Below are 20,054 nucleotides of genomic sequence, written 5' to 3'. Positions count from 1 at the left end.
GTGTGTGTGTACATTTCTAGGTTTGTGTGTGTGTGCGTACAGATTATCTGATTCTGTCCCAAAGGAAAACAACATGGGATCACTCACAGTCTTCCCTTCAGTCACCAAATCAGTGTTTGGGAGGCTGTGGTTTTGGGAGGCAGAGTGGGCCGGACGCCTCTGCATATATGTAGGAAATAAGTCATCTTCTGGTAGAAAAGGCTGCCGATTCATCAAACGCACACTGATTCAATTCATTTATTCCAACCTAATTTGTGTTAAATAGATGTTTGGAAACACAGATACGCAGGTCAGTATGTCAGTAACTGGTGGTGGTGGTCAGAGGAGGAGGAGGAGGAGGAGGAGGAGGAGGGTGGGTGTGAAGGATGAGAAGTCTAAACATGAATCCCAGCAGAGCGAGAGACTGAGAGAGGAAGAGGAGGAGACAGGGAGGAGGAGGAGGAGAGAGGAGAGGTGTGAAGTTTAAATATGAGGAGTGAGTGTTAGAATAATTGAGGGTGGTTGAGCTGCGCTGACTGACACACAGGAGGTGACCTCATCCCTCTGACACGAGCAGAGCTGAACATTATTATTAGACACTTTCTCATGCTACACTACGCTAGTAAGCTGCTGAACTTATATAAGAGTAAGTTAAACTTTTTAGATCCAGTTAGCGCATTAAGGAAGCCATTTAAAGGTCCAGTGTGTAGGGTTGAGTGGCATCGAGCGCTGCAGCTGCAGATTGCAGCTCTCTGGCTTCACCCTCCCCTTACAAGCACTAAGGAGAAACTATGGCAGGAGGAAGTAATATCAATAAGTTCGATTGTAGCAGCATTCAGAAAAGCATTCTTTCCTTTCTTCCTTTCCATTCTTTATTTTTTTCCCCTATATATTTTGACTTGAACGACCATTACAAGTGATAACTATTAGCATTTGTCCTGACGTTTGTCTCTGGTCTCTCTCTACAGGTCAATACGTTCCAGGCAGTAGTTGGTTATGATGAGACCGACTCGTACGTTCTCTTCCTCTACCCTGAAGGCGGCCTGAACTTCTTTGGGACCCGACCCAAGGTAAACTGGTTATACACAAGCCCTTAATTCACGGCTCGATTAGCGTGGACATGTTTACCACTGCAGCACTTGTAGAGATGCACCAGTTAAGTTAGAAAATGGTATTCTGATTTATTTCTGCTTGTAGGAGTCTTATAATGTGGAGATCGAGCTGCCCGCTAGAGTCGGATTCAGCAGAGGAGAAGTCACTTATCTGTACTTCTCCCGAACTGAGGGACCTCACTACAGCGTTACCAGCGACGAGCAGAGTGTTAAAAACCTCTATCAGTAAGTAAAAAACCCAAAAGGTACCATCACAAATAATCTCCTTACAGCCATTTGAGAATTAGCTGTGTGCTAGTGGCTAGCAACATGGCCAGAAAAACATCAATATCTGAACAATACTGTTGTTGTGTAAGTTACATTTATGAAGGTTTGTTTCAAAATGAATGTTAATTATATGACATAAAAAGCTGTATTTAACTTTTTCTATAAAAGTAGTAAGCTACAGTACTACTCTTTTTAAGCTGCTGTATTGTCAGTATTGATAAGTATAGTCAAATGTTTTAAAATGCTTCATGTTGGTTTGGCGGTGGTATTCTGATGTTTTTTATGTGTCACAATAGATTGTAGTGCTGCGCCTCAGATAAATTTCCCTTCTGGGATATTAAAGTTTACTCTCTTCTCTAAAAAAAAAAAAACCTTTCACATTCCCTTTTGTCTCCAGGCTAATTGCTTTGCACCTGAGAATAATTTCTCCAGGTAGACATTCTGACAGAGCAGGTGTAATTAATAATGCTGATAAACCTGTGAGGTTGGACACAGACCGGACTGTGTGCTCACACTGACTGCTTTCTTTCTTAGGGTTGGCAATACAGGTATTCCAGGTGTTTGGCTTTTCCACACTGGGAGCCGTTACTCCTTCGAAAACATTGTTCCCGCATCCATTGGTGGCCTCCTTGTTACTGTACCACCTGGAGGACGTGGCCTCTCCCTGGTAATTGAGTTTTTCTGTTTTATTCACTTCATTTTACAGTCGAGAGTTGTTTTTTTGTGACAATATGCAGAAAATTCCTCTGACTCCTGCGTGGTTTCTGCCTCTAGGACACCACCACGCCTGAGTACGCTGAGTTTGAATATCCAGACAACACTTTTGACCCTGATAACCAGGAGGAAGACGATTACCCTCTGACAGGCGGGGACCCTGAATTCCAGCCAGCCCCTTCTGGTGGTGACCACTCAGAGTCCCTCCAACCAGCAAGTCCTGATGCTCCCTCCTCCCCTTCAGAGGATTCTGGTCGTCAGGTGTCGTACGGCAGCGAAGATGTACCACTGACCTCTGAACCCAGGTACCGTTCAGAGCCAGCAGAGAGGCAGTATGCTCCCCCATATTCTCCAGAATCAGCGCCAGAGGGAAGAGCTCAGCACAGTTCGGAACAGCAACCACAGGTAACACTAAACATTAAACTGCTAATTCAATTAATTATCATGTTAGGCAAGACGTGTTACTGTAAATACGTGTTTTAACATCAGGTCTTACTGGCACTTTTAATGCTACTAGACCATACTTTTCTTTCATGTTACAAGAGCTCATGCAGATGCCAGCTCCTGTGTCGCAATCTGTTCAAATTCTCTAAAAACATAACTTATTGCAGTGGATCTGAAAAAATTTAAACTGGCAGCGCCGTCAGAGTTTTGTAATAACGATTTGAAATTATAGTCCTTTTTGTAAATTCTGTGGTTGTAATGGAACGCTGTTTTGGAGACGGTAGGTTGGTGTCAACAAAACGCTGGCACAGCTGCGATTATGATACCCTACACAGCGTATACAATATGTAAAGTATGCTCAGATCATAGCTCTCTGGTTTATAGCATCTGGAGGGAGTTAAAAACGTATTGGCTTGGCTCTCAATGACAACAGGAAAATCTTATTTTCCTGCTGTATTTGTAGGTTCCTCTGGAGGTGGTAGACGTCTACCCCCCTCACAGAAATGAACCACATCTCTCACCCGGAGGTCACGTGGTCAGCGTGGATGAAGATGATCTTGATTTTGACACAGGAGGTAAGAGACAAACCATATGTGTGTATAAATATGCATATATATATATATATGTGTGTGTGTAGTTGTCTTCTTAACTCATGAAAGGACGTTCACTTTGAGAAACAGGAGGGTAACATTACCTCAGCCTCTGCAGCAGAGCAGCTCAGCAGCTGGCAGTACAATACTGCCGTTGTGCTGGGCAGCTCCCAGGTGTGTGTGTGTGTGTGTGTGTGTGTGTGTGTGTGTGTGTGTGTGTGTGTGTCCAGCACTCCCTCCTCTGCAACTACTCCCACAGGCTTTCGCCGTAAATAAGAATGTGTTCTCAGTCAACTTGCCTGGTTACATAAGGGTCAAAATGTCTTTTGGTGTGAAAAAATCTTCATCTTAGCTCAGTTTCGGATGATGAAAGGTTATTTTTCAGCAAAGAGGTAAAGTCACACGTCAGGGCCAAACCCTCAATTAGTATTAAAGTTCTCATGAAACAATTTGTTTTGCATCCCAGAGGCTATATATGCAAGGGAAATTACTTCTTAAGAGGGATATGTTTTGTGTACAGTATGAAGCGTGTGTACATATACATTTGTGTGGGTGTGTGTGCGTTTGTCTGAGAAAAAGCATAATTTTCCATTACACACTTTAACGACCTCATGAGTTTAATGTTTATGAGTCTAAAAACATTGTGATATTGGTATGTGGGTTTCCCTCCAAAGCACTGGCACGTGTATGTGTTTGTGTATTTAAAAGCACATTGATTTGTCTCTTGTGTGTGTGTGCAGTTCCTGAGAAAATATCCCGACATCCTGTGTGTGTGTGTGTGTGTGTGTGTGTGTGTGTGTGCGTGTGTGTGTGTGTGTGTGTGTGTGTGTGTGTGCCCCTGTAGGATGATAGAATGCTGCATTTCTATCCCAAATCAGCCATTAACAAAAACAGACAAACAGAGAGAGAGAGAGAGAGATTCACTCATTTGTTCCATGTGCTGTTTTGAATCTAGTGAATGTTGCTGCATTCAGGATTGGTAATCACCACTGACAAGTTTTAGTAATAGTTGCTGTACAATTATCTTTATTTTAGAGAGTGGTCTGGGAAATTCTTACTTTTTGCCTGCTCAGAAATGGTGACCACCACTTTTCATGCTGACTATCCAGTTCTATTTTATTCCAAATAGATCCAGAGCACATCTGTTTCTATCTGTCACAGGAACAGATCAAGAGAGATCATCCGTCAGTGTTTAGCATGTGTAAAAGCTTTATGAACAACATATATATATATATGTAACACTATATGTAACTTTATTAGTTATTTATTGTGACATTTTTAGACCTTACAGTTTACTTATGAAATATGTGTTGAAACATTTTAGATGCCTTTTGGAGTTCATAAAGCAGCAGTGAATGTGTGTGTGGATTAGTGGGTATGAGAGGCAACAGCTGGTTTCTGTCCAAGTAGTGCCTTGACGTGTGTGTGTGTGTGTGTGTGTGTGTGTGTGTGTGTGTGTGTGTGGTGTGTGTGTGTGTGTGTGTGTGTGTGTGTGTCTCTGTGTCTCCATGGATCTTGTGCACCTTCTTATTCTCTCTCTCCAGCTGTACTTATATGGAAACAACCTTTAATGGTCCCCATTTCAACCTGCGTGTTTGTATGATGTAAATACCAGAAAGAGATCAAGGGAAAACATGAACACTGCAAATTTCAGTAATAGTCTGTATGTATCTCTCTATATGTTTTGTCTTATTGTCATTTAGCCAGGATTCTGGACAGGAGTCATTATGATATTAATTATATATCTATTGTATTGTATTTGTAATGCATAATGGTTTTCTCTCTCTCTCTCTCTCTCTCTCTCTCTCTCTCTCTCTCTCTCTCTCTCTCTCTCTCTCTCTCTCTCTCTCAGTGATCCAGTACACTACGGAGAATAAAGAAACATGTGCCAGGTATGTGAAGACTAGAAGTATGATATATATACCTGTTGTTCCTGGTAAAGGAAATGTATGTCAGAACAATTTGCAGTGGTTGTTGATTGATTTAATTAGAGACTTTATCAGGTTTTTTGGGATGGGGAGGGGAGCTGAACCTTATGTTTCACTTTATAAAAAGCAAGGTCCTCCCCAGCATTATCAGTGTTGATAATCAATTCCTTTTCCTTCTGAATCCCCCCAGCCTTTTGAAATAACAAAGCATAAAAAGAGAGGGAGCTGTACAAAATCTGATATATTGCCTCAAGTGCTGTCACTTGGGTCAGCGTCAGTTGGGGCTGAAGACTACAAGAATGAACAAAGGGTGCAGAGTTAGAAAGAAGTGAGCTCACCAGACTTTGTTGCCCACTCCTCATCTCTGCTTGAGGCTAGCAACGCTAGGTTACGTTAGCAGCTATTAGCATAACACAATCTCTGACCAAACTGTTGGAGTTGGATTGCATTGTGGGTAATGTGGGCGCCGGGTGTTGACAAAGGAGAAAAATGTGTGTGGGAAGTAAACGATATCTCTGGTTCGTCTGTTTTGATTGTGTCTCTTTTTGTTTTTCTTTGCTCTTTCTTGCTGTTTCAGATTCCAGCAGCAGTGCTCCCAGAATGCAATTTGCTCCGACTACGCCACAGGCTTCTGCTGTCACTGCCGGCCTGGCTTCTATGGAAACGGACGTCACTGTCTACCCGAGGGTTAGAGCGCCACAATTAACCCAAAGAGACACATTTAACCTTCCTTCTGTGTTAAAATCTAGTAGTTAATAATGTTTTGTGTAATCCCTGTGCTGCTCCTGCAGGTGCTCCACAGCGTGTTAGCGGTAAGGTGAAAGGAACGGTGACCGTGGGTTCGACTCCAGTGGAGCTGAACAACATTGATCTTCATGCCTACATCGTGGTGGGTGACGGGAGAGCGTATACTGCCATCAGCGAGGTAGGACTCCAGTTCGATGTGACGCTTTATACATTTAAAATCTTATTCAGAGATCAATATGATTTCCTTTTTCTCATCCACATTTCATTTTCCGATCTCTTCGATTGGTCAGGTGCCCGAGCCAGTGGGCTGGGCTCTGATGCCACTTGCACCAATAGGAGAGCTGTTTGGATGGCTGTTTGCTCTGGAGCTGCCCAATAGCCAAGCAGGATTCAAAATCACAGGTAAACTGTGTGTGTGTGTGTGTGTGTGTGTGTGTGTGTGTGTGTGAGTATGGTTGTTTAAGTATGTTGTCGTGTACATCTCGACTCTTGAACACATCGGTAGAGAGATGGGGGAACTCCTCTGCAGTGTGAGTGTGTGTGTGTTTTCTGTCTTCCAGCCAGCTGTATTGTCTCCAGGGATGTGATGTGATATCAGGCTTCCACCTCCCCTTTCTAATAGGAAACAGCTGTGTGTGTGTGTGTGTGTGTGTGTGTGTGTGTGTGTGTGTGTGTGTGTGTGTGTGTGTTCTATACACATGTAACCACTGCAGACATTCCTCTTTCATGATACGCAACTGCTGCACTGTTGGTGTGTCTGCAGCAATATGTCAGGAAAATAAACTATAAATAGTAGAATTGATTGATACATTGACTGCCTGTCTTACCAGGTGCGGAGTTCACTCGTCGTGCAGATGTGGTCTTCTATCCTGGCAACCAGCGACTGACAATCATCCAGACGGGCCGTGGCCTTGACGACCACAACCACCTCACCGTGGATACCGTACTCAGTGGCCAAGTGCCTTTCATGCCCCCCGGGGCTGAAGTTGTCATGGATCCCTTCAAGGAGATCTACCAATACTACCCATCTGGTAACCATAACAACCACAAGAGTCAAACTTCTGGGAACAATCAGTTACTCCGTTTGCCCTAAAACCTTTCTCTTTCTCCAGTTGCCACCTCCACCTCCGTGAGGGAGTTTTCAGTGGTTTCGGCGGAGCGAGGCTCGGAGTCCTTCTCCTTCCAGCTGAAGCAGAACATCACCTACCGCGACTGTCGACACGACAACCGCGCCACTGCCGCGGAGACGCTGCAGATCACCATGGAGAGGGTGTTTGTGATGTACGTCAAGGAGGAGCGGATCTTGAGATACGCCATCACCAACAAGATCAGCCCGGTCGGAGGTGAGTCAAACTGGGATGAGATGGATACGTCACCTGCAGATGTCAGGCTTTCATTACAAACCAGATGTGGTGCCGTCAGTTATATTTACTGTTGAGCTGATCAATACTTTCATCCTAATCCACGAGGCTGAATTAGATCAAATACTTTGATACTACATAAGGATGTTTGTCATCCAGCCTCCTCTTTAAGAGCATTACAACAAACAAACAACATTAATATAAGAAGAATCAAAGGTCTTAATTGTAAGATTCAGTCTTAATGTTGTCTCAGAGGCTCTCCGCCCTCAGGAGAGAATAACTGTGATGAAAGAAAGTAGAGTAAACCTTAATTAGTTCCTGAATGGCAATTTGTTTTTCTGCCAGTGGTCATTAAAAACATACACACAAGAAACAGAAACCGTTATAATACATCAAACCTAAAAACAACAACAAACAGACTATAACACAGTGCGCTGAATAAGAGCAATTTGTTCCACATTTCAGAACTAACTAGAGAAATACTGGATATGTGTATTCACCTTCATGAACCAAATCTGAACTAATAAGACTATAATCTTGTGTGAAATTTGGAAACAGTGTCACTAGAATCAGTTTGAGTAAACATATCAGTACAGATGACCTGGGGTCAGATGAACGACACAGATTGGCCTCAAACAAAAGGTCAGCACTGGCCCATTGTATTGGGAACTGAGTATCTGAGAGACTGAATCCACTCCAGACCATCACTGTCAATCTTGAAGAGGGCGAACACACTGTAGGCGTTGAAAACGTGAGGTTTTCTGTTCCAGAGCCACAACTAGCAACCAGACCACCTCATAATTGTTGCAGTGCTGCCACAGAAACCTCAGCCAAACCACGGCGCTGAGTTAGACAGGGCTCAGCTTTAAACACACACGCTGAGGGCTAATTATACATTGAAACCATAGAAAACAATGTTAAAATGTCTGTATTACCTCTGCTGTTTCTTGACTCATTGTCTACCGAAGGCTACAGACACACTACACCACTCTAAGGATCATTGTAACCGCAGTTTGCGTCACAGATGACTTTAGATATTTGACCAGTTTGGTTTGTTCATGCGGATGATTAGCATTTAAGACTCGAATCTAGACGAGTGTTGACATGTTTCCTGTAGGGTGAGCTGGTCGTGCACTTGAAGCTAAATGGAGGTCGACAATATTTTAATGAGAGTCTAGCTTGAGGAGAAATAAATTAAAGGAGAGTTAAATGTCTCCCTCATTGTTGGTTTTGGTATCTGAAAGTACTTTGTACAACCAGAACATGAAGCCAAAACCACAAAACTTAATGACCATGATGATTTTATTCTAGAATATAAAGCCAATTTAAAAATGTTTTTGGACTTGGAATGCAGTTTTTGAATGTTTTTTTATCCAAATTGGTGAAATAAACTTGAAATTTACTGTTCAGGGAAATTCAGACCACATAAATGGGGGTATAAATGAATTAATATAACATACTATTATCTCTACTTGTGGCTGTCAAACAGATTGAATGTTCTCATGGTTGTTGTGTGTGAATGTTAAATCCAGCACTTTGACCAAGATCAGCCAGAGAACCAGAGGTTTCTTAAGGAACTTTTGGAGAAAGGAAGCACTTGTTTAATTATATTTGATTAGTTAAAAGGTTTCTCTCACACTGTTTCTATCTGGCGTCATCTGCACTCCTCTTTTTTTCCATATACCGGCACAAAAACAGGATGACTGTACAAATATGGAAATGTGTACAGAAATACGGCATGGACATGTGTCATGTTCTTTCTCTGTCAACACACGGTGGTCATGCTTTCTTTACACACTCTGATGGAAACCAGATAGACACAGAGAGACACGAGACCTCAAATTATGGAGAGAGAGAGAGAGAGAGAGAGAGACTCCCCCCAAGCTTTTGAATCCTGACCAAGTTTCTGTCATTTAAACGTCAACACGTTGATTAAAAAGGTTATGATGACACATCTCCACATGCACACGCACACACACGCTGATACACCGAGAGCACAGCTGGAAGAGCTTTCGGGGATCAGGGGTTTTGTAAACACGGGTTAAGTGGTGTGTGTGTGTGTGTGTGTGAGAGAGAGAGAGAGAAAGAGAGAGAGAGAGAGAGCATGTGTGTGTGTTCAAGGGTCTTACACTTTCTGGGAAATAATATCCCAGCCAATGACAGATTTTTTAGTGTGGGGAGGGGGGTTGCCGGGCAGAATAGCTGCCCACTGATGTCATGAGAATCATAGATTGCAGGAGAGAGCGAGAGGGCGAGAGACATTGAGAGAGAGAGATATAGAAAGACTCTGTTGTTTGCTGTATGTTATTCAGTCACCTCATTTCCACATGTGGTTGATAAAAGTTTAATCCAGTCTTATTGTTTCTTACAATGCAACCCGGCCTCCAGCCCCCAATGCTTCTTAATAAATGCTAGATTTAATTAGCATAGATTGGACCATTACATGTTTATTATTATAACACATAATCCAATGTTTAAACCCCTTTTGTGAAAATCTGTGTCTTTTCTCTTGTGTTAATTGAAGGCAGCAGCAGCATATATGTGCAGTATTATTTGTAATAAATAGGCTAAAGCATACAGAAACACTGCTGTGGGCCTTTAAAGGTCCAGTGTGTAACATTTAGGAGGATCTATTGGCAGAAGTGGAATATATTATTCACAGGTATGTTTTGATTAATGTATAATCACCTCATAATAAGAATTGTTGTGTTTCGTTACCTCTGGTGCTCTACAAAGTCCACCATGTTCCTACATTAGCCCAGAATGGAACAACCAAACACTGGCTCTCTCAGCCACCGTAGTTTCTCCTTTGTGCTTAGATGGGAAGGGTGAAGCGAGGAAGTTGCAATCCAACTACACCGCTCAATGCCATTAAATCCTACACACTGGTCCTTTAAAATGTGTTTCAGTCTTTAGTGTAGTTGAATAGAAATGAGTGGAAACAGAATGAAATAGAAACAAATGTTTGACTTCTGAGTGACAGATTTTATGAAAACAGTAGGTGCAGTTTAGTTCTCTGTACGAGGCCTCAAGAGCTCTGGATCCTACATTTCCCATAATGCTACTCATTATTAGCTTTCATTAGACCCTCCCTGCCAGTCTTAATGCCCTTTCCCTCAATGCCCTCAGTTAATAATGCAGGATTTCTGTCAAATATTAACCTAGATAACCCTGATGACATCACTGTGACGTCATCAGGGTCGGTGGCGTGCCCCTTTCAACCTAAACTCACAGATGTGTTTGTCAAACTGGACATCCTGGATCATATTTTATCTTCTCGCCACTTGCTGCCCCTTGAATTTATTTAACAAAGTGCTGTTTACGGCCTGAGCGCTGCTTTCATCCCTTTTTTAAACACCACGCTCTCTTAAATTTCAGGTCATTTCAACGTGTCAGTAAAAGTCAGCGATGATAGACGGATAATTCGAGGGTGATTCATGGGATTTCAAGAGTAGCCAGTGCACCTTGGCCATCTTGATACAGTTAGTGCTATGCCTCTGTAAAACCAGTGTGTGTGTGTGTGTGTGTGTGTGTGTGTGTGTGTGTGTGTGTGTGTGTGTGTGTGTGTGTGTGTGTGTGAAGGAGTTTGGTAAAAAGCAACAGGTGGGAAACTGCCGTCTTTGCTTTGATGGTGTGTGTAGTGCATATGTGGCGTGTGTGTGTGTTCTCCACCTCTCTCTCTCTCTCTCTCTCTCTAATTATCCCTCAGTCTTTTCTCCCATCCACATGTATCTCGCCCTCTCATCTCCCCTTCTGCCCGGCCACATTCAGGACTTTGAAGAGTCTCCCTCTCTTTGATAATGAGCCAAAATTGGCCTCTGGCTGTAAGAGATGGAGGCAAGCTGTGCCTAATGTCTGTGTGTTGGATTTTGTTTAGGTGTGAGTGTGTGTGGTGTTGTTTATGGTGGATAATGCCCTTCATTGTAAAGAAAAAGCCCCTCTTAAAACACTTAAACATCATTAAAAACAGATATTACTTATATATATTTTTTAGGTGGTTTGCTTTTCTTATTCTTGTGGCTAACTGCACATGTGTAGACATTATGACCAACTGGACTCCAAAGCTCTTTTTTTCCCTTAAATAGAAGTTAAACTATGCAGACACTGCAACTCCCTATATAACCTTAATAAATGCCATATTTGGAAAAATATTTAGATGGTGTGTAGAGGAAAGGTTCTCCATTAAAAGCAACATTATTTTCAAGAGATATTTAGACAATGTGACAGGAAAGACATCTCAAAACACATTTTTTCAGTATTTACTAGAGCATTACTTAAACTGTGGGACATCAAACAAGAATATCACTCTAAACCAGTACTATTGAACCGCAGTGGTTCAGATACAGTGCCTACAGAAAGGCTCTTAACACCAGTTCCCGAGTCCCACTGTGCCACCCATCCTGATATATTTTGAAGCACAGTCACTTAATTCTAAGTATATTTATTTAAGTCTTTCACATTCTTTTCTAATGATTTCCCATGGTTTTCTTCACTCTTCCAGAAACAAGTCTGAGGATTGTTGTTTAACATTTCTGGTGTGTCTGAGTCGTACGTTGGTATGAGGGACACACATCTGCTCACTCATCCCTCTGTCTGTGCATCTCTCTCATGTATATGTGCGTCTAACCTCATCCATATGTTGACTATTGAGAACATGAAGGGAGTCACTTCCTAAGAGGAAACCATCCTATGGGAGTCTGTCTGGAGTGATTTTACATGTGTGTTTGGTTAGGCTGTCTTGTAATCATCACTGTAATCATTGGGACTTTTACTGGTGAATAATACAGATCTCAATTAATCTCAATTCAGGATATTTAGAGTGTTGCAGAGTCTGTGCAGCACATTTTTCTTGCCATGTGTCTCTGCATGCACAGGAAATACTTTAATAATGTTTTTCTGTCTCATCAGGTTTATTTGAAACATATTAACTGTTGTTGTTTTATTCAACCTCTATCTGTGCTGCTAAATCCTTCTTACTGTGGTGTTTTTACATTTACACTAGCCAATTATACAGTTTGCAGTTTACATGACGCCAGCGGTGCTAAATGTTGCTACTTGAGTTTACAAGTAAGAACGCTTTTATCCATGTAGCGCCCACAAATGTATCCACATGATGGTCTGAACGATTGAGAGCAACTAGGGGTTCAGTGTCTTGCTCAAGGACAACATGTGGGACAGGACAGGGATCAAACCCTGGATCAAACAAAATAAGGAACATCTTATCTTAACCACCAACCTTAAACTGTTCTGATTAAAATCTTACATTATATCATGTCATAAGAATTGTGCAATGCATTTTTACAGATTAAAAAAATAAATTTTCAACCTTTTCACAAGTTTTACTACCTCCTTAATCATCTCCAGAACCCTCAGCTTTTTCTTGTTACCCTTTTGGTGTTTGGGAACCACTGCAGTAAACTACCAAATTGTATATAAAGTAGCTATAATAGTAAATTACTACTTACTGAGTAATCAGTATTAACAGTCGAATAATGTTATATATCAGTCACAAGGGTCCATTCTGCATAATGGGTACTTGTAATTTTGACACTTTAAATACATTTTGGTGATAATTTTTCAGTTTTGTACAATATTGTATTGTAAGGATCTTCTTTCTCTTTTATCCCTCATGTCATTTAATGTCACTCCTCCACTCTGTAGTTGAGCCAACAGGGCCGGAGCTGGTCAACCCCTGCTACGCTGGGAACCATGACTGTGACACCACGGCCCAGTGTATCCCACTGGAGGGCCAGGCCTTCCAGTGCCAGTGTGCTACTGGTTACAAAGGGGATGGACGCAACTGTTACGGTACGGGCTTGCATGAACAGCGTCCTGTTAGAGAAGTCTTTCTGGATATACAGCGTGACATTGTATGTACATTGCAATGTATTTTATGGTGCTATGTTTAGTCTCACACACTTACACACACAAATACATGCTGACAAAGTTAAAGACAGTTCAAGGCACTGTGTCTGTGTTTAATCAACATCTGTCAATCCAGTGTAGAGGGGTCAAGTACAGGCGGGATGGAATGACTCATCTTACGCTCTTCTCTTCGCCTCTCCCTCCTCCTCCAGGTTAATCTGTAGTTATCAGGGCCTTGCAGGGCTTTAAGCTGGTGCGTGGCCTGTCATTAGCCCAGCAGCAGGTCTTTCTCTCCTGCTGATAGCGCTAGGAAAGCCCCAGGCTCAGCCTTAGTTCCCATGACTGGGCCTCAGTGTCTCTCTCTGGTCATATTATCGTTGAGGTTTTGTCCTGTTTGTTGCACAGTACATTTAAGAATGCAGTCCAGAATCCAGCTGTGGGGGCACATGCAACTAAAAGCATCAGTAATGACCCTTAATTACAGTTTTTACACTCAAATGCTACAAGTTGTTAGATCGGAGATTCCTGGTTTACAGGTTCATCTCTCACTTTCTCTCCTTTTCTTTCACTGCAGACGTAGATGAGTGTGCGGAGAGCTTGACTTCGTGCGGTGCTCATGCTCAGTGCGTGAACCTGCCTGGTAGCCATCGCTGCCAGTGCCAGAGTGGCTATGAGTTTGGCTTCGACGGGCGTACCTGTGTTGGTGAGTAGCAATGAGTGAGATGTACTAAAGACAAGACTACAGTGTACAGTACGCACGCATGACATGAATTTGAGCTCTGACTGGGAACAAGACTCAAGAGTCTTTAGGCTGTATCTGGGCACAGTGGTAAACACATCCTGAGTCACTTCAATACAATCTGAGGTTTTACCGCTACAACCTTATTTTGTTTGGTATGACCAGGAGCTTGTGGTGACATTACGAAGCCAGTTTGCTGATTTTATGACTCTTTTCCGTTCCATAACACCGTATTTACCATTATCCTGTATTGTCACTTAGGGCCACAGTGGCACTGTTTCAAAAGTCTCTTTAGCAAAAGTTATGTAGTCTCTTGCTTTACAGGGTCATCTATGTGACTGAACCTGATGGTCACCAATGTTATTATGAATATCAAATGCCATGGCAATCCAATCAATACATTTTTGAGATGTTTCAGACTGGAACAAAACTGACATTACATCCCTAGAGCAAATTAATACCCAGTAAAGAAACTTTTCAGTACTTGAAAGTTCCCTAAGCAGGATCCCGCCGAATGTGCTTTTTGTCTTTCAACTTAATTAAACTTAAACTGAAACTTAATTAGTCTCTAAACTGAATGACAAGCCCATTGTAGTTGGTAGTCTTTGAGCTGAGCTCATCATCAATGAGATCAGCTAAAACCACTAAACATAAAGGTCTGACTTTAAAACAACGTCATTTACAACCACTGAATGTGCTGCTTTTTGCTAAGTCAGGCAGTGTCCGCATGTCTTCCTGCATGCACTGTAATTGTGATAAATGTGAAGCTCTTCACATGCTAATAAAAAGAAACATATACTTTATTACAATGGCAAACATGTCATTCTTCCATCTTCATGTCCTTTCCATCCTTTCCATGGTTTGGTTGTCAGACTCAGTCACACAAGAGAGGTTTTCCTGCATGTTCCAAAATGAGCTGAATATTTGGAAGAGACCCACATATTTGTCCAAGCACAGGCATAACATTTCTTCCACAACAGTAACGCACAGCTGCAAAAGCTAGGAAACACAGCAAGAGGGGAGGATGGGTCAGAAATGTGAGAACAAGAGTGGGAATGAGAGTGACTAATGTGAGAAGGAGAGGGTGAGATTAGACAGGAGAGGGGGTGAAAGTGAAAGACAAATGGAGCAATGACACAATGTGTGTTTTTCTTGGAATGTGTGGAGGAGAGAGGTCCTGCCGGTGTGTGTGTGTGTGTGTGTGTGTGTGTGTGTGTGTGTGTGTGTGTGTGTGTGTGTCCTCTTTTCACCCATCAGTGTGAACTATTGATGAACTTCCCTTAAACCCTCCCTTTCTCCCACGATAGATAATGCAGATATTTTATTTAATGATCCAAAATCACCAAATAAATTTTGATAAAAAACCAAACATCATTTATATATTTCAGTATAAATATGTGGAGTTTATATTGAGGATGTACTCCCTCTGTTTTTTAGATATAGATGAGTGCAGCACCTCTCCATGTCACATCAGTGCCAGATGTATCAATGGACTGGGTTCCTTCCAGTGTCAGTGCCAGCCTGGGTTTTATGGTGATGGTTTCTATTGTTCCCAGCAGCAAGGTCAGTAAAATTGCCAGAAAGAAAGAAAAACATGTACTTATCAACGTGTATGCAATGTGGAAATAGCTTCTGGATATCCTGTATAAATGACAACACATATAAAACACATATCTTTTAATTATTTGACTACAGGACAGACAGTTCGACCAAAGACCCAGTGTGAACAGCACAGAGACAGTCTGCAGAGTGGAGTTGAAGAAGGTGGTCAAACAAATCTTGGAGCCTTCATCCCCCAGTGCGACTCTGAGGGACGGTACCGAACACTGCAGGTGAGCACTGACTGGTGGTAATGGTATGTGGTTGACTGTTGACTTGAGTTGAGTGACATACTGATTTGGAAATGTTTAATAATTCATTACAGTGTCACGGCTCTACTGGACATTGTTGGTGTGTGGACAGTAGGGGGCAGGAGAGAACAGGAACCAGAACTCCATCTGGTACACCACCTAGAGACTGTGACAAACCAGGTGACCACTAACAGTCTATTGTATCTAAATGCACCAAAGAGTGATTGCTTGATGGCAACATCTGAGTTTTCAAAGTTGTTTTTTTTCTCTAGAAGCTGGTCTTCAAGAAAATAATAATTATTATTTTCTATTTTGTTCATCTTTATCTCTCCAGATGAACTAGAGCGTCCCAAAACTCGCTGTGAGCACCACAGAGACAGTGTACAGACTACCAGTCCAGAGGGATATCCTATTGTCGGGGCCTATGTACCTCAGTGTGATGCTAATGGCCAGTACATACCACTGCAGGTTTGTCACAAATTAAGTGTCTGAAAGAACGTTATATCACCTCCAACTGAAAGAAGACAAACATAATGGAATACTAATACGATATATTGTTGTTGTTATTTCTGATATAATTTACTGCAGTGTCATGGTTCCTCTGGACTTTGTTGGTGCGTGGAAAGTAACGGACAGGAGAGAGCAGGAACAAGAACACAACCTGGTTCAACACCCACTGACTGTGACAAACCAGGTGAGGAAAATGCATCCTCCTCAGTCTATCCCAGAATGTAGATGTTCTCTGAGTGTGTTTCAATCAAGTTAAAGTTACGGAACTTGTTAATGACAGATAAACAGCAGTTGCCATTGTATCCTGACTTTTAGTCCTTAATATAGGTAAAAACACGGGGTCCTACATTTCCCAAAATGCAACTGGGTTGTAGCCTCCCAGCCTTGTAAATACCCACATCTTTCAAACTCAACACCACTGGTTTGTAATGCAGACTTTCTGTCATAAATTTGTAGTCTCCAAGCCCAAACTGAGATAATAACGTAAGTATAACATCATCAGGATTATTTTCTAAGACTTGCAAAGATCCTCCCAACACACAGAAGACATCATACCACTTTTTTCACAGGAGTTGCTGAACAATGTTAGCTCCTCTTCATGGTTCTAAACTTTGATCCAGTGTACGTCTGGCAATGAAGCCACAAACAGTGCTCATGTATGCAGATGACACCATCCTGGGGTGCCTCATCACTGACAGAGATGAAACTTGACGTCAAAAATGACCTTCCTTTTCATCTTCGTGTTAGCTTAGCCTGAGAAAGTGGAAAGGACAACCCTTTCCACTTTTGTTATTTAATTATCAAATTGTGTTGAAGCTTGTTATCTGAAGAGATATGATAGCTGAAAAATATATGTACCAGAATTTGCAAACCAGCATGACAGAAAAATCACTGTTCACTGAAAAATTATTTTTGTTCCTTTACAGATGAACCAGAGCGTCCTAAAACTCACTGTGAGCACCACAGAGACAGTGTGCAGACTACCAGTCCAGAGGGATATCCTATTGTCGGGGCCTATGTACCTCAGTGTGATGCTAATGGGCAGTACATACCACTGCAGGTCAGTGCTTGTAATTTGTTTAATCTATGAAACATTTTCTGATCTGTAATTTAACCTTAATTTTGACACTTAAAATACATGAATTTATTATGGTTACTGCTGTTGTTATTTTAGTGTCACGGTTCCTCTGGACATTGTTGGTGTGTGGACAGTAGGGGACAGGAGAGACCAGGAACCAAGACTCCACCTGGTACACAACCTCGAGACTGTGACAGACCGGGTGAGGAGAACAATGCTGCTCAGTGTATCTTGTATCCGTCATGTTTCTTTTAAGGTTTCTTTGAAAGGTCCAGTGTGTGACATTCAGGAAAATCTATTGGCAAAAATGGACAAACACTGGCTGTAGATAGGGCTGTTTTGTGAGATGCCACTAAATCCTACACACCGGTCGTTTAATGTCTCTGTATGTTTTGATTTGACCAGTAAGATTGCTCTTATTTCACTTGTACTCTGGAGTGACTATGTACTTACTAATCTTTCCAATTTTTTTAAATAATCCTCAGATGAACCAGAGCGTCCTAAAACTCACTGTGAGCACTACAGAGACAGTGTACAGACTACCAGTGCAGAGGGATATCCTATTGTAGGAGCCTTTGTACCTCAGTGCGATGCTAGTGGCCAGTACAGAACTCAACAGGTAAGTTCTGGTTTTAATTTATGCCAACATGGAGACATAATTTCATTGCTCTGTCATTATGATTACTGTTATTGTGTATTTCAGTGTCATGGTTCCTCTGGACATTGTTGGTGTGTGGACAGTAGGGGACAAGAGAGACCAGGAACCAGGACTGAAGCTGGTACACCATCTGTAGACTGCGACAGACCAGGTGAGACTGCTGTTTCTAGCTGCACAAGACATGTTGCATGTGGCAGATAAAATCAGACATTGTACAGCTTTCAGAATAAGCTTTAAATGCTAAAGAGAACACTTTAGGAGCCTAGTCAGAAGGTATTTAAAGTAGTCCATGCAGGATAAGAGTAGATCTTGAACAAGCCAGAAGTAGCAGTAGCAGGAAGGTTTTGAGTTGTCCAAACAGAGCCGAGGGATCTAGTCTGAGGAGGAATAGTCTGAACCATGTGGTACCTCAGTGCAGATGTGTGGGAAAAACAGTGATTGAAATGAATAGTCAATTTTTCAATGTTTATAAAAAATATATTTTATGCTTTCTTCTCCAGATGAACCAGAGCGTCCTAAAACTCAGTGTGAACACCACAGAGACAGTGTACAGACTACCAGTCCAGAGGGATATCCCCTACTTGGAGCCTTTGTACCTCAGTGTGATGCTAATGGACAGTACACACCACGGCAGGTCAGCATCTAATGACTGATCCGCTGACTGACAGACAGATGAACTGTTTTTTAATTTAATGTAACATAAGAAATTCTGACTGCATTAAACCAATAAAATGTTTTTTTTTTCCAGTGTCATGCCTCTATCGGACATTGCTGGTGTGTAGACAGTAGGGGACAGGAAAGAGCGGGAACCAGGACTTCAGCTAGTTCACCACCTACAGACTGTGACAAACCAGGTGAGAAAGAAAAAGAAATGAATAACAGACGTCCTCCTTAATTCAGCTTCCCTTGAGAGCTTCAGACTGTTTTGTTATCTGCAGTAACAGCACCAGCGTCAGCAGGTGTATTATGTCATGGCTCTCCAAGGCTTTCTTGCTAAACATTGACCTGTGAACCCCGTAATTCCTCAACTCAATGACAAGTCGTTTACTTGAGTGTGTGTCTAACCTTGTAAGTGGTGCACTATTGAGGTCATTGGGTCGTAGCCTTGGAATGCCTGGAAAAACAGGTGATATCACTGCAAGGCCATGTGTGCTGGGAAGCTGAAAGTGAAGGACGGCAGAGTGAAACTGAGATGAAGCACATTTGGAAGAGACACTTTGTTATTTGTTTCTTATATTAACTAAAAGTTGACACAGGTATATCCTGGCTGAATGGACTTTATGACGTTCTAACTATGAGCTGTCAGTGAGAAAACCTTTTAAGCCTTTTTATAGTACATTTGTAAGACTTTACACAAACACAGCCCTGTCCACAATGCACAAAAGTAGCCTATGCAATAAAGGATAATATAATACAAAAGGATAATTAGCTGAAACATGAACATTAGTGAAAACTGTATAGTCTAAGTTGACTCCATCTTTTATAATGGACTGCATTTGTTGTTGATAATTAACATTAAGATGAAGGACTGGTGATGAGGGTATAATCAGTAATTATTCAATTAATTTATTTAAACTACCGTATATTAGTTATTATGTTTTTACTCAAAACATATTTTACACATGAAAAATTACTTTTTACAGAATAAGAAAAAAGTTACTCAATGTATTTTAATATCTTTCAATCCATTTAGGAATAAGAGGCTTTATATCTGCTATTATAAACGCTCTAAAAGAATATGTGTATGATCCTATTATTGTCCATCTTTCTCAACCAGATGAACCAGAGCGTCCTAAAACTCACTGTGAGCACCACAGAGACAGTGTACAGACTACCAGTCCAGAGGGATATCCTATTGTCGGTGCCTATGTACCTCAGTGTGATGCTAATGGGCAGTACATACCACTGCAGGTCAGTGCTTGTAATTTGTTTAATCCATTAAAAAACATTATTTTTAAATCAGTGACTGAACTATAATTTTGAAATTGAAAATACATTAATTTATTCTGGTGTACTGCTGCTGTTATTTTAGTGTCATGGTTCCACTGGACATTGTTGGTGTGTGGACAGTAGGGGACAGGAGAGACCAGGAACCAAGACTCCACCTGGTACACAACCTAGAGACTGTGACAAACCAGGTGAGATTTTGACTGGCAGCCTGCGCACACTGCATTTAGACTGAGGGCTGCTGTTTTGACTGTGCAAGGACGTC

General features: G+C 41.7%; 1 protein-coding gene across 1 annotated transcript in view; it reads left to right on the top strand.

Annotated features, from left to right (window-relative positions):
* Positions 1-20,054, top strand: part of nid2a (nidogen 2a (osteonidogen)) — a 46,583-nt gene that overhangs the window by 11,174 nt on the left and 15,355 nt on the right. The window contains exons 5-30 of the mRNA XM_051427996.1: positions 948-1,049; positions 1,177-1,316; positions 1,893-2,025; positions 2,133-2,477; positions 2,980-3,091; positions 4,959-4,998; positions 5,612-5,721; positions 5,826-5,959; positions 6,072-6,183; positions 6,612-6,812; positions 6,894-7,124; positions 12,804-12,950; positions 13,582-13,710; positions 15,184-15,309; positions 15,442-15,578; positions 15,671-15,776; positions 15,931-16,064; positions 16,185-16,290; positions 17,033-17,166; positions 17,281-17,386; positions 17,670-17,803; positions 17,888-17,993; positions 18,343-18,476; positions 18,591-18,696; positions 19,620-19,753; positions 19,875-19,980. Coding sequence (XP_051283956.1) covers positions 948-1,049; positions 1,177-1,316; positions 1,893-2,025; positions 2,133-2,477; positions 2,980-3,091; positions 4,959-4,998; positions 5,612-5,721; positions 5,826-5,959; positions 6,072-6,183; positions 6,612-6,812; positions 6,894-7,124; positions 12,804-12,950; positions 13,582-13,710; positions 15,184-15,309; positions 15,442-15,578; positions 15,671-15,776; positions 15,931-16,064; positions 16,185-16,290; positions 17,033-17,166; positions 17,281-17,386; positions 17,670-17,803; positions 17,888-17,993; positions 18,343-18,476; positions 18,591-18,696; positions 19,620-19,753; positions 19,875-19,980 — 3,505 coding nt within the window. The remainder of the gene's footprint in view (positions 1-947; positions 1,050-1,176; positions 1,317-1,892; positions 2,026-2,132; positions 2,478-2,979; positions 3,092-4,958; positions 4,999-5,611; positions 5,722-5,825; positions 5,960-6,071; positions 6,184-6,611; positions 6,813-6,893; positions 7,125-12,803; positions 12,951-13,581; positions 13,711-15,183; positions 15,310-15,441; positions 15,579-15,670; positions 15,777-15,930; positions 16,065-16,184; positions 16,291-17,032; positions 17,167-17,280; positions 17,387-17,669; positions 17,804-17,887; positions 17,994-18,342; positions 18,477-18,590; positions 18,697-19,619; positions 19,754-19,874; positions 19,981-20,054) is intronic.

This window comes from Dicentrarchus labrax, unplaced genomic scaffold (assembly GCF_905237075.1).
Source record: "Dicentrarchus labrax unplaced genomic scaffold, dlabrax2021, whole genome shotgun sequence".
NCBI classification, from domain to species: domain Eukaryota; kingdom Metazoa; phylum Chordata; class Actinopteri; family Moronidae; genus Dicentrarchus; species Dicentrarchus labrax.
This window is presented reverse-complemented; position numbering and strand designations above follow the sequence as displayed.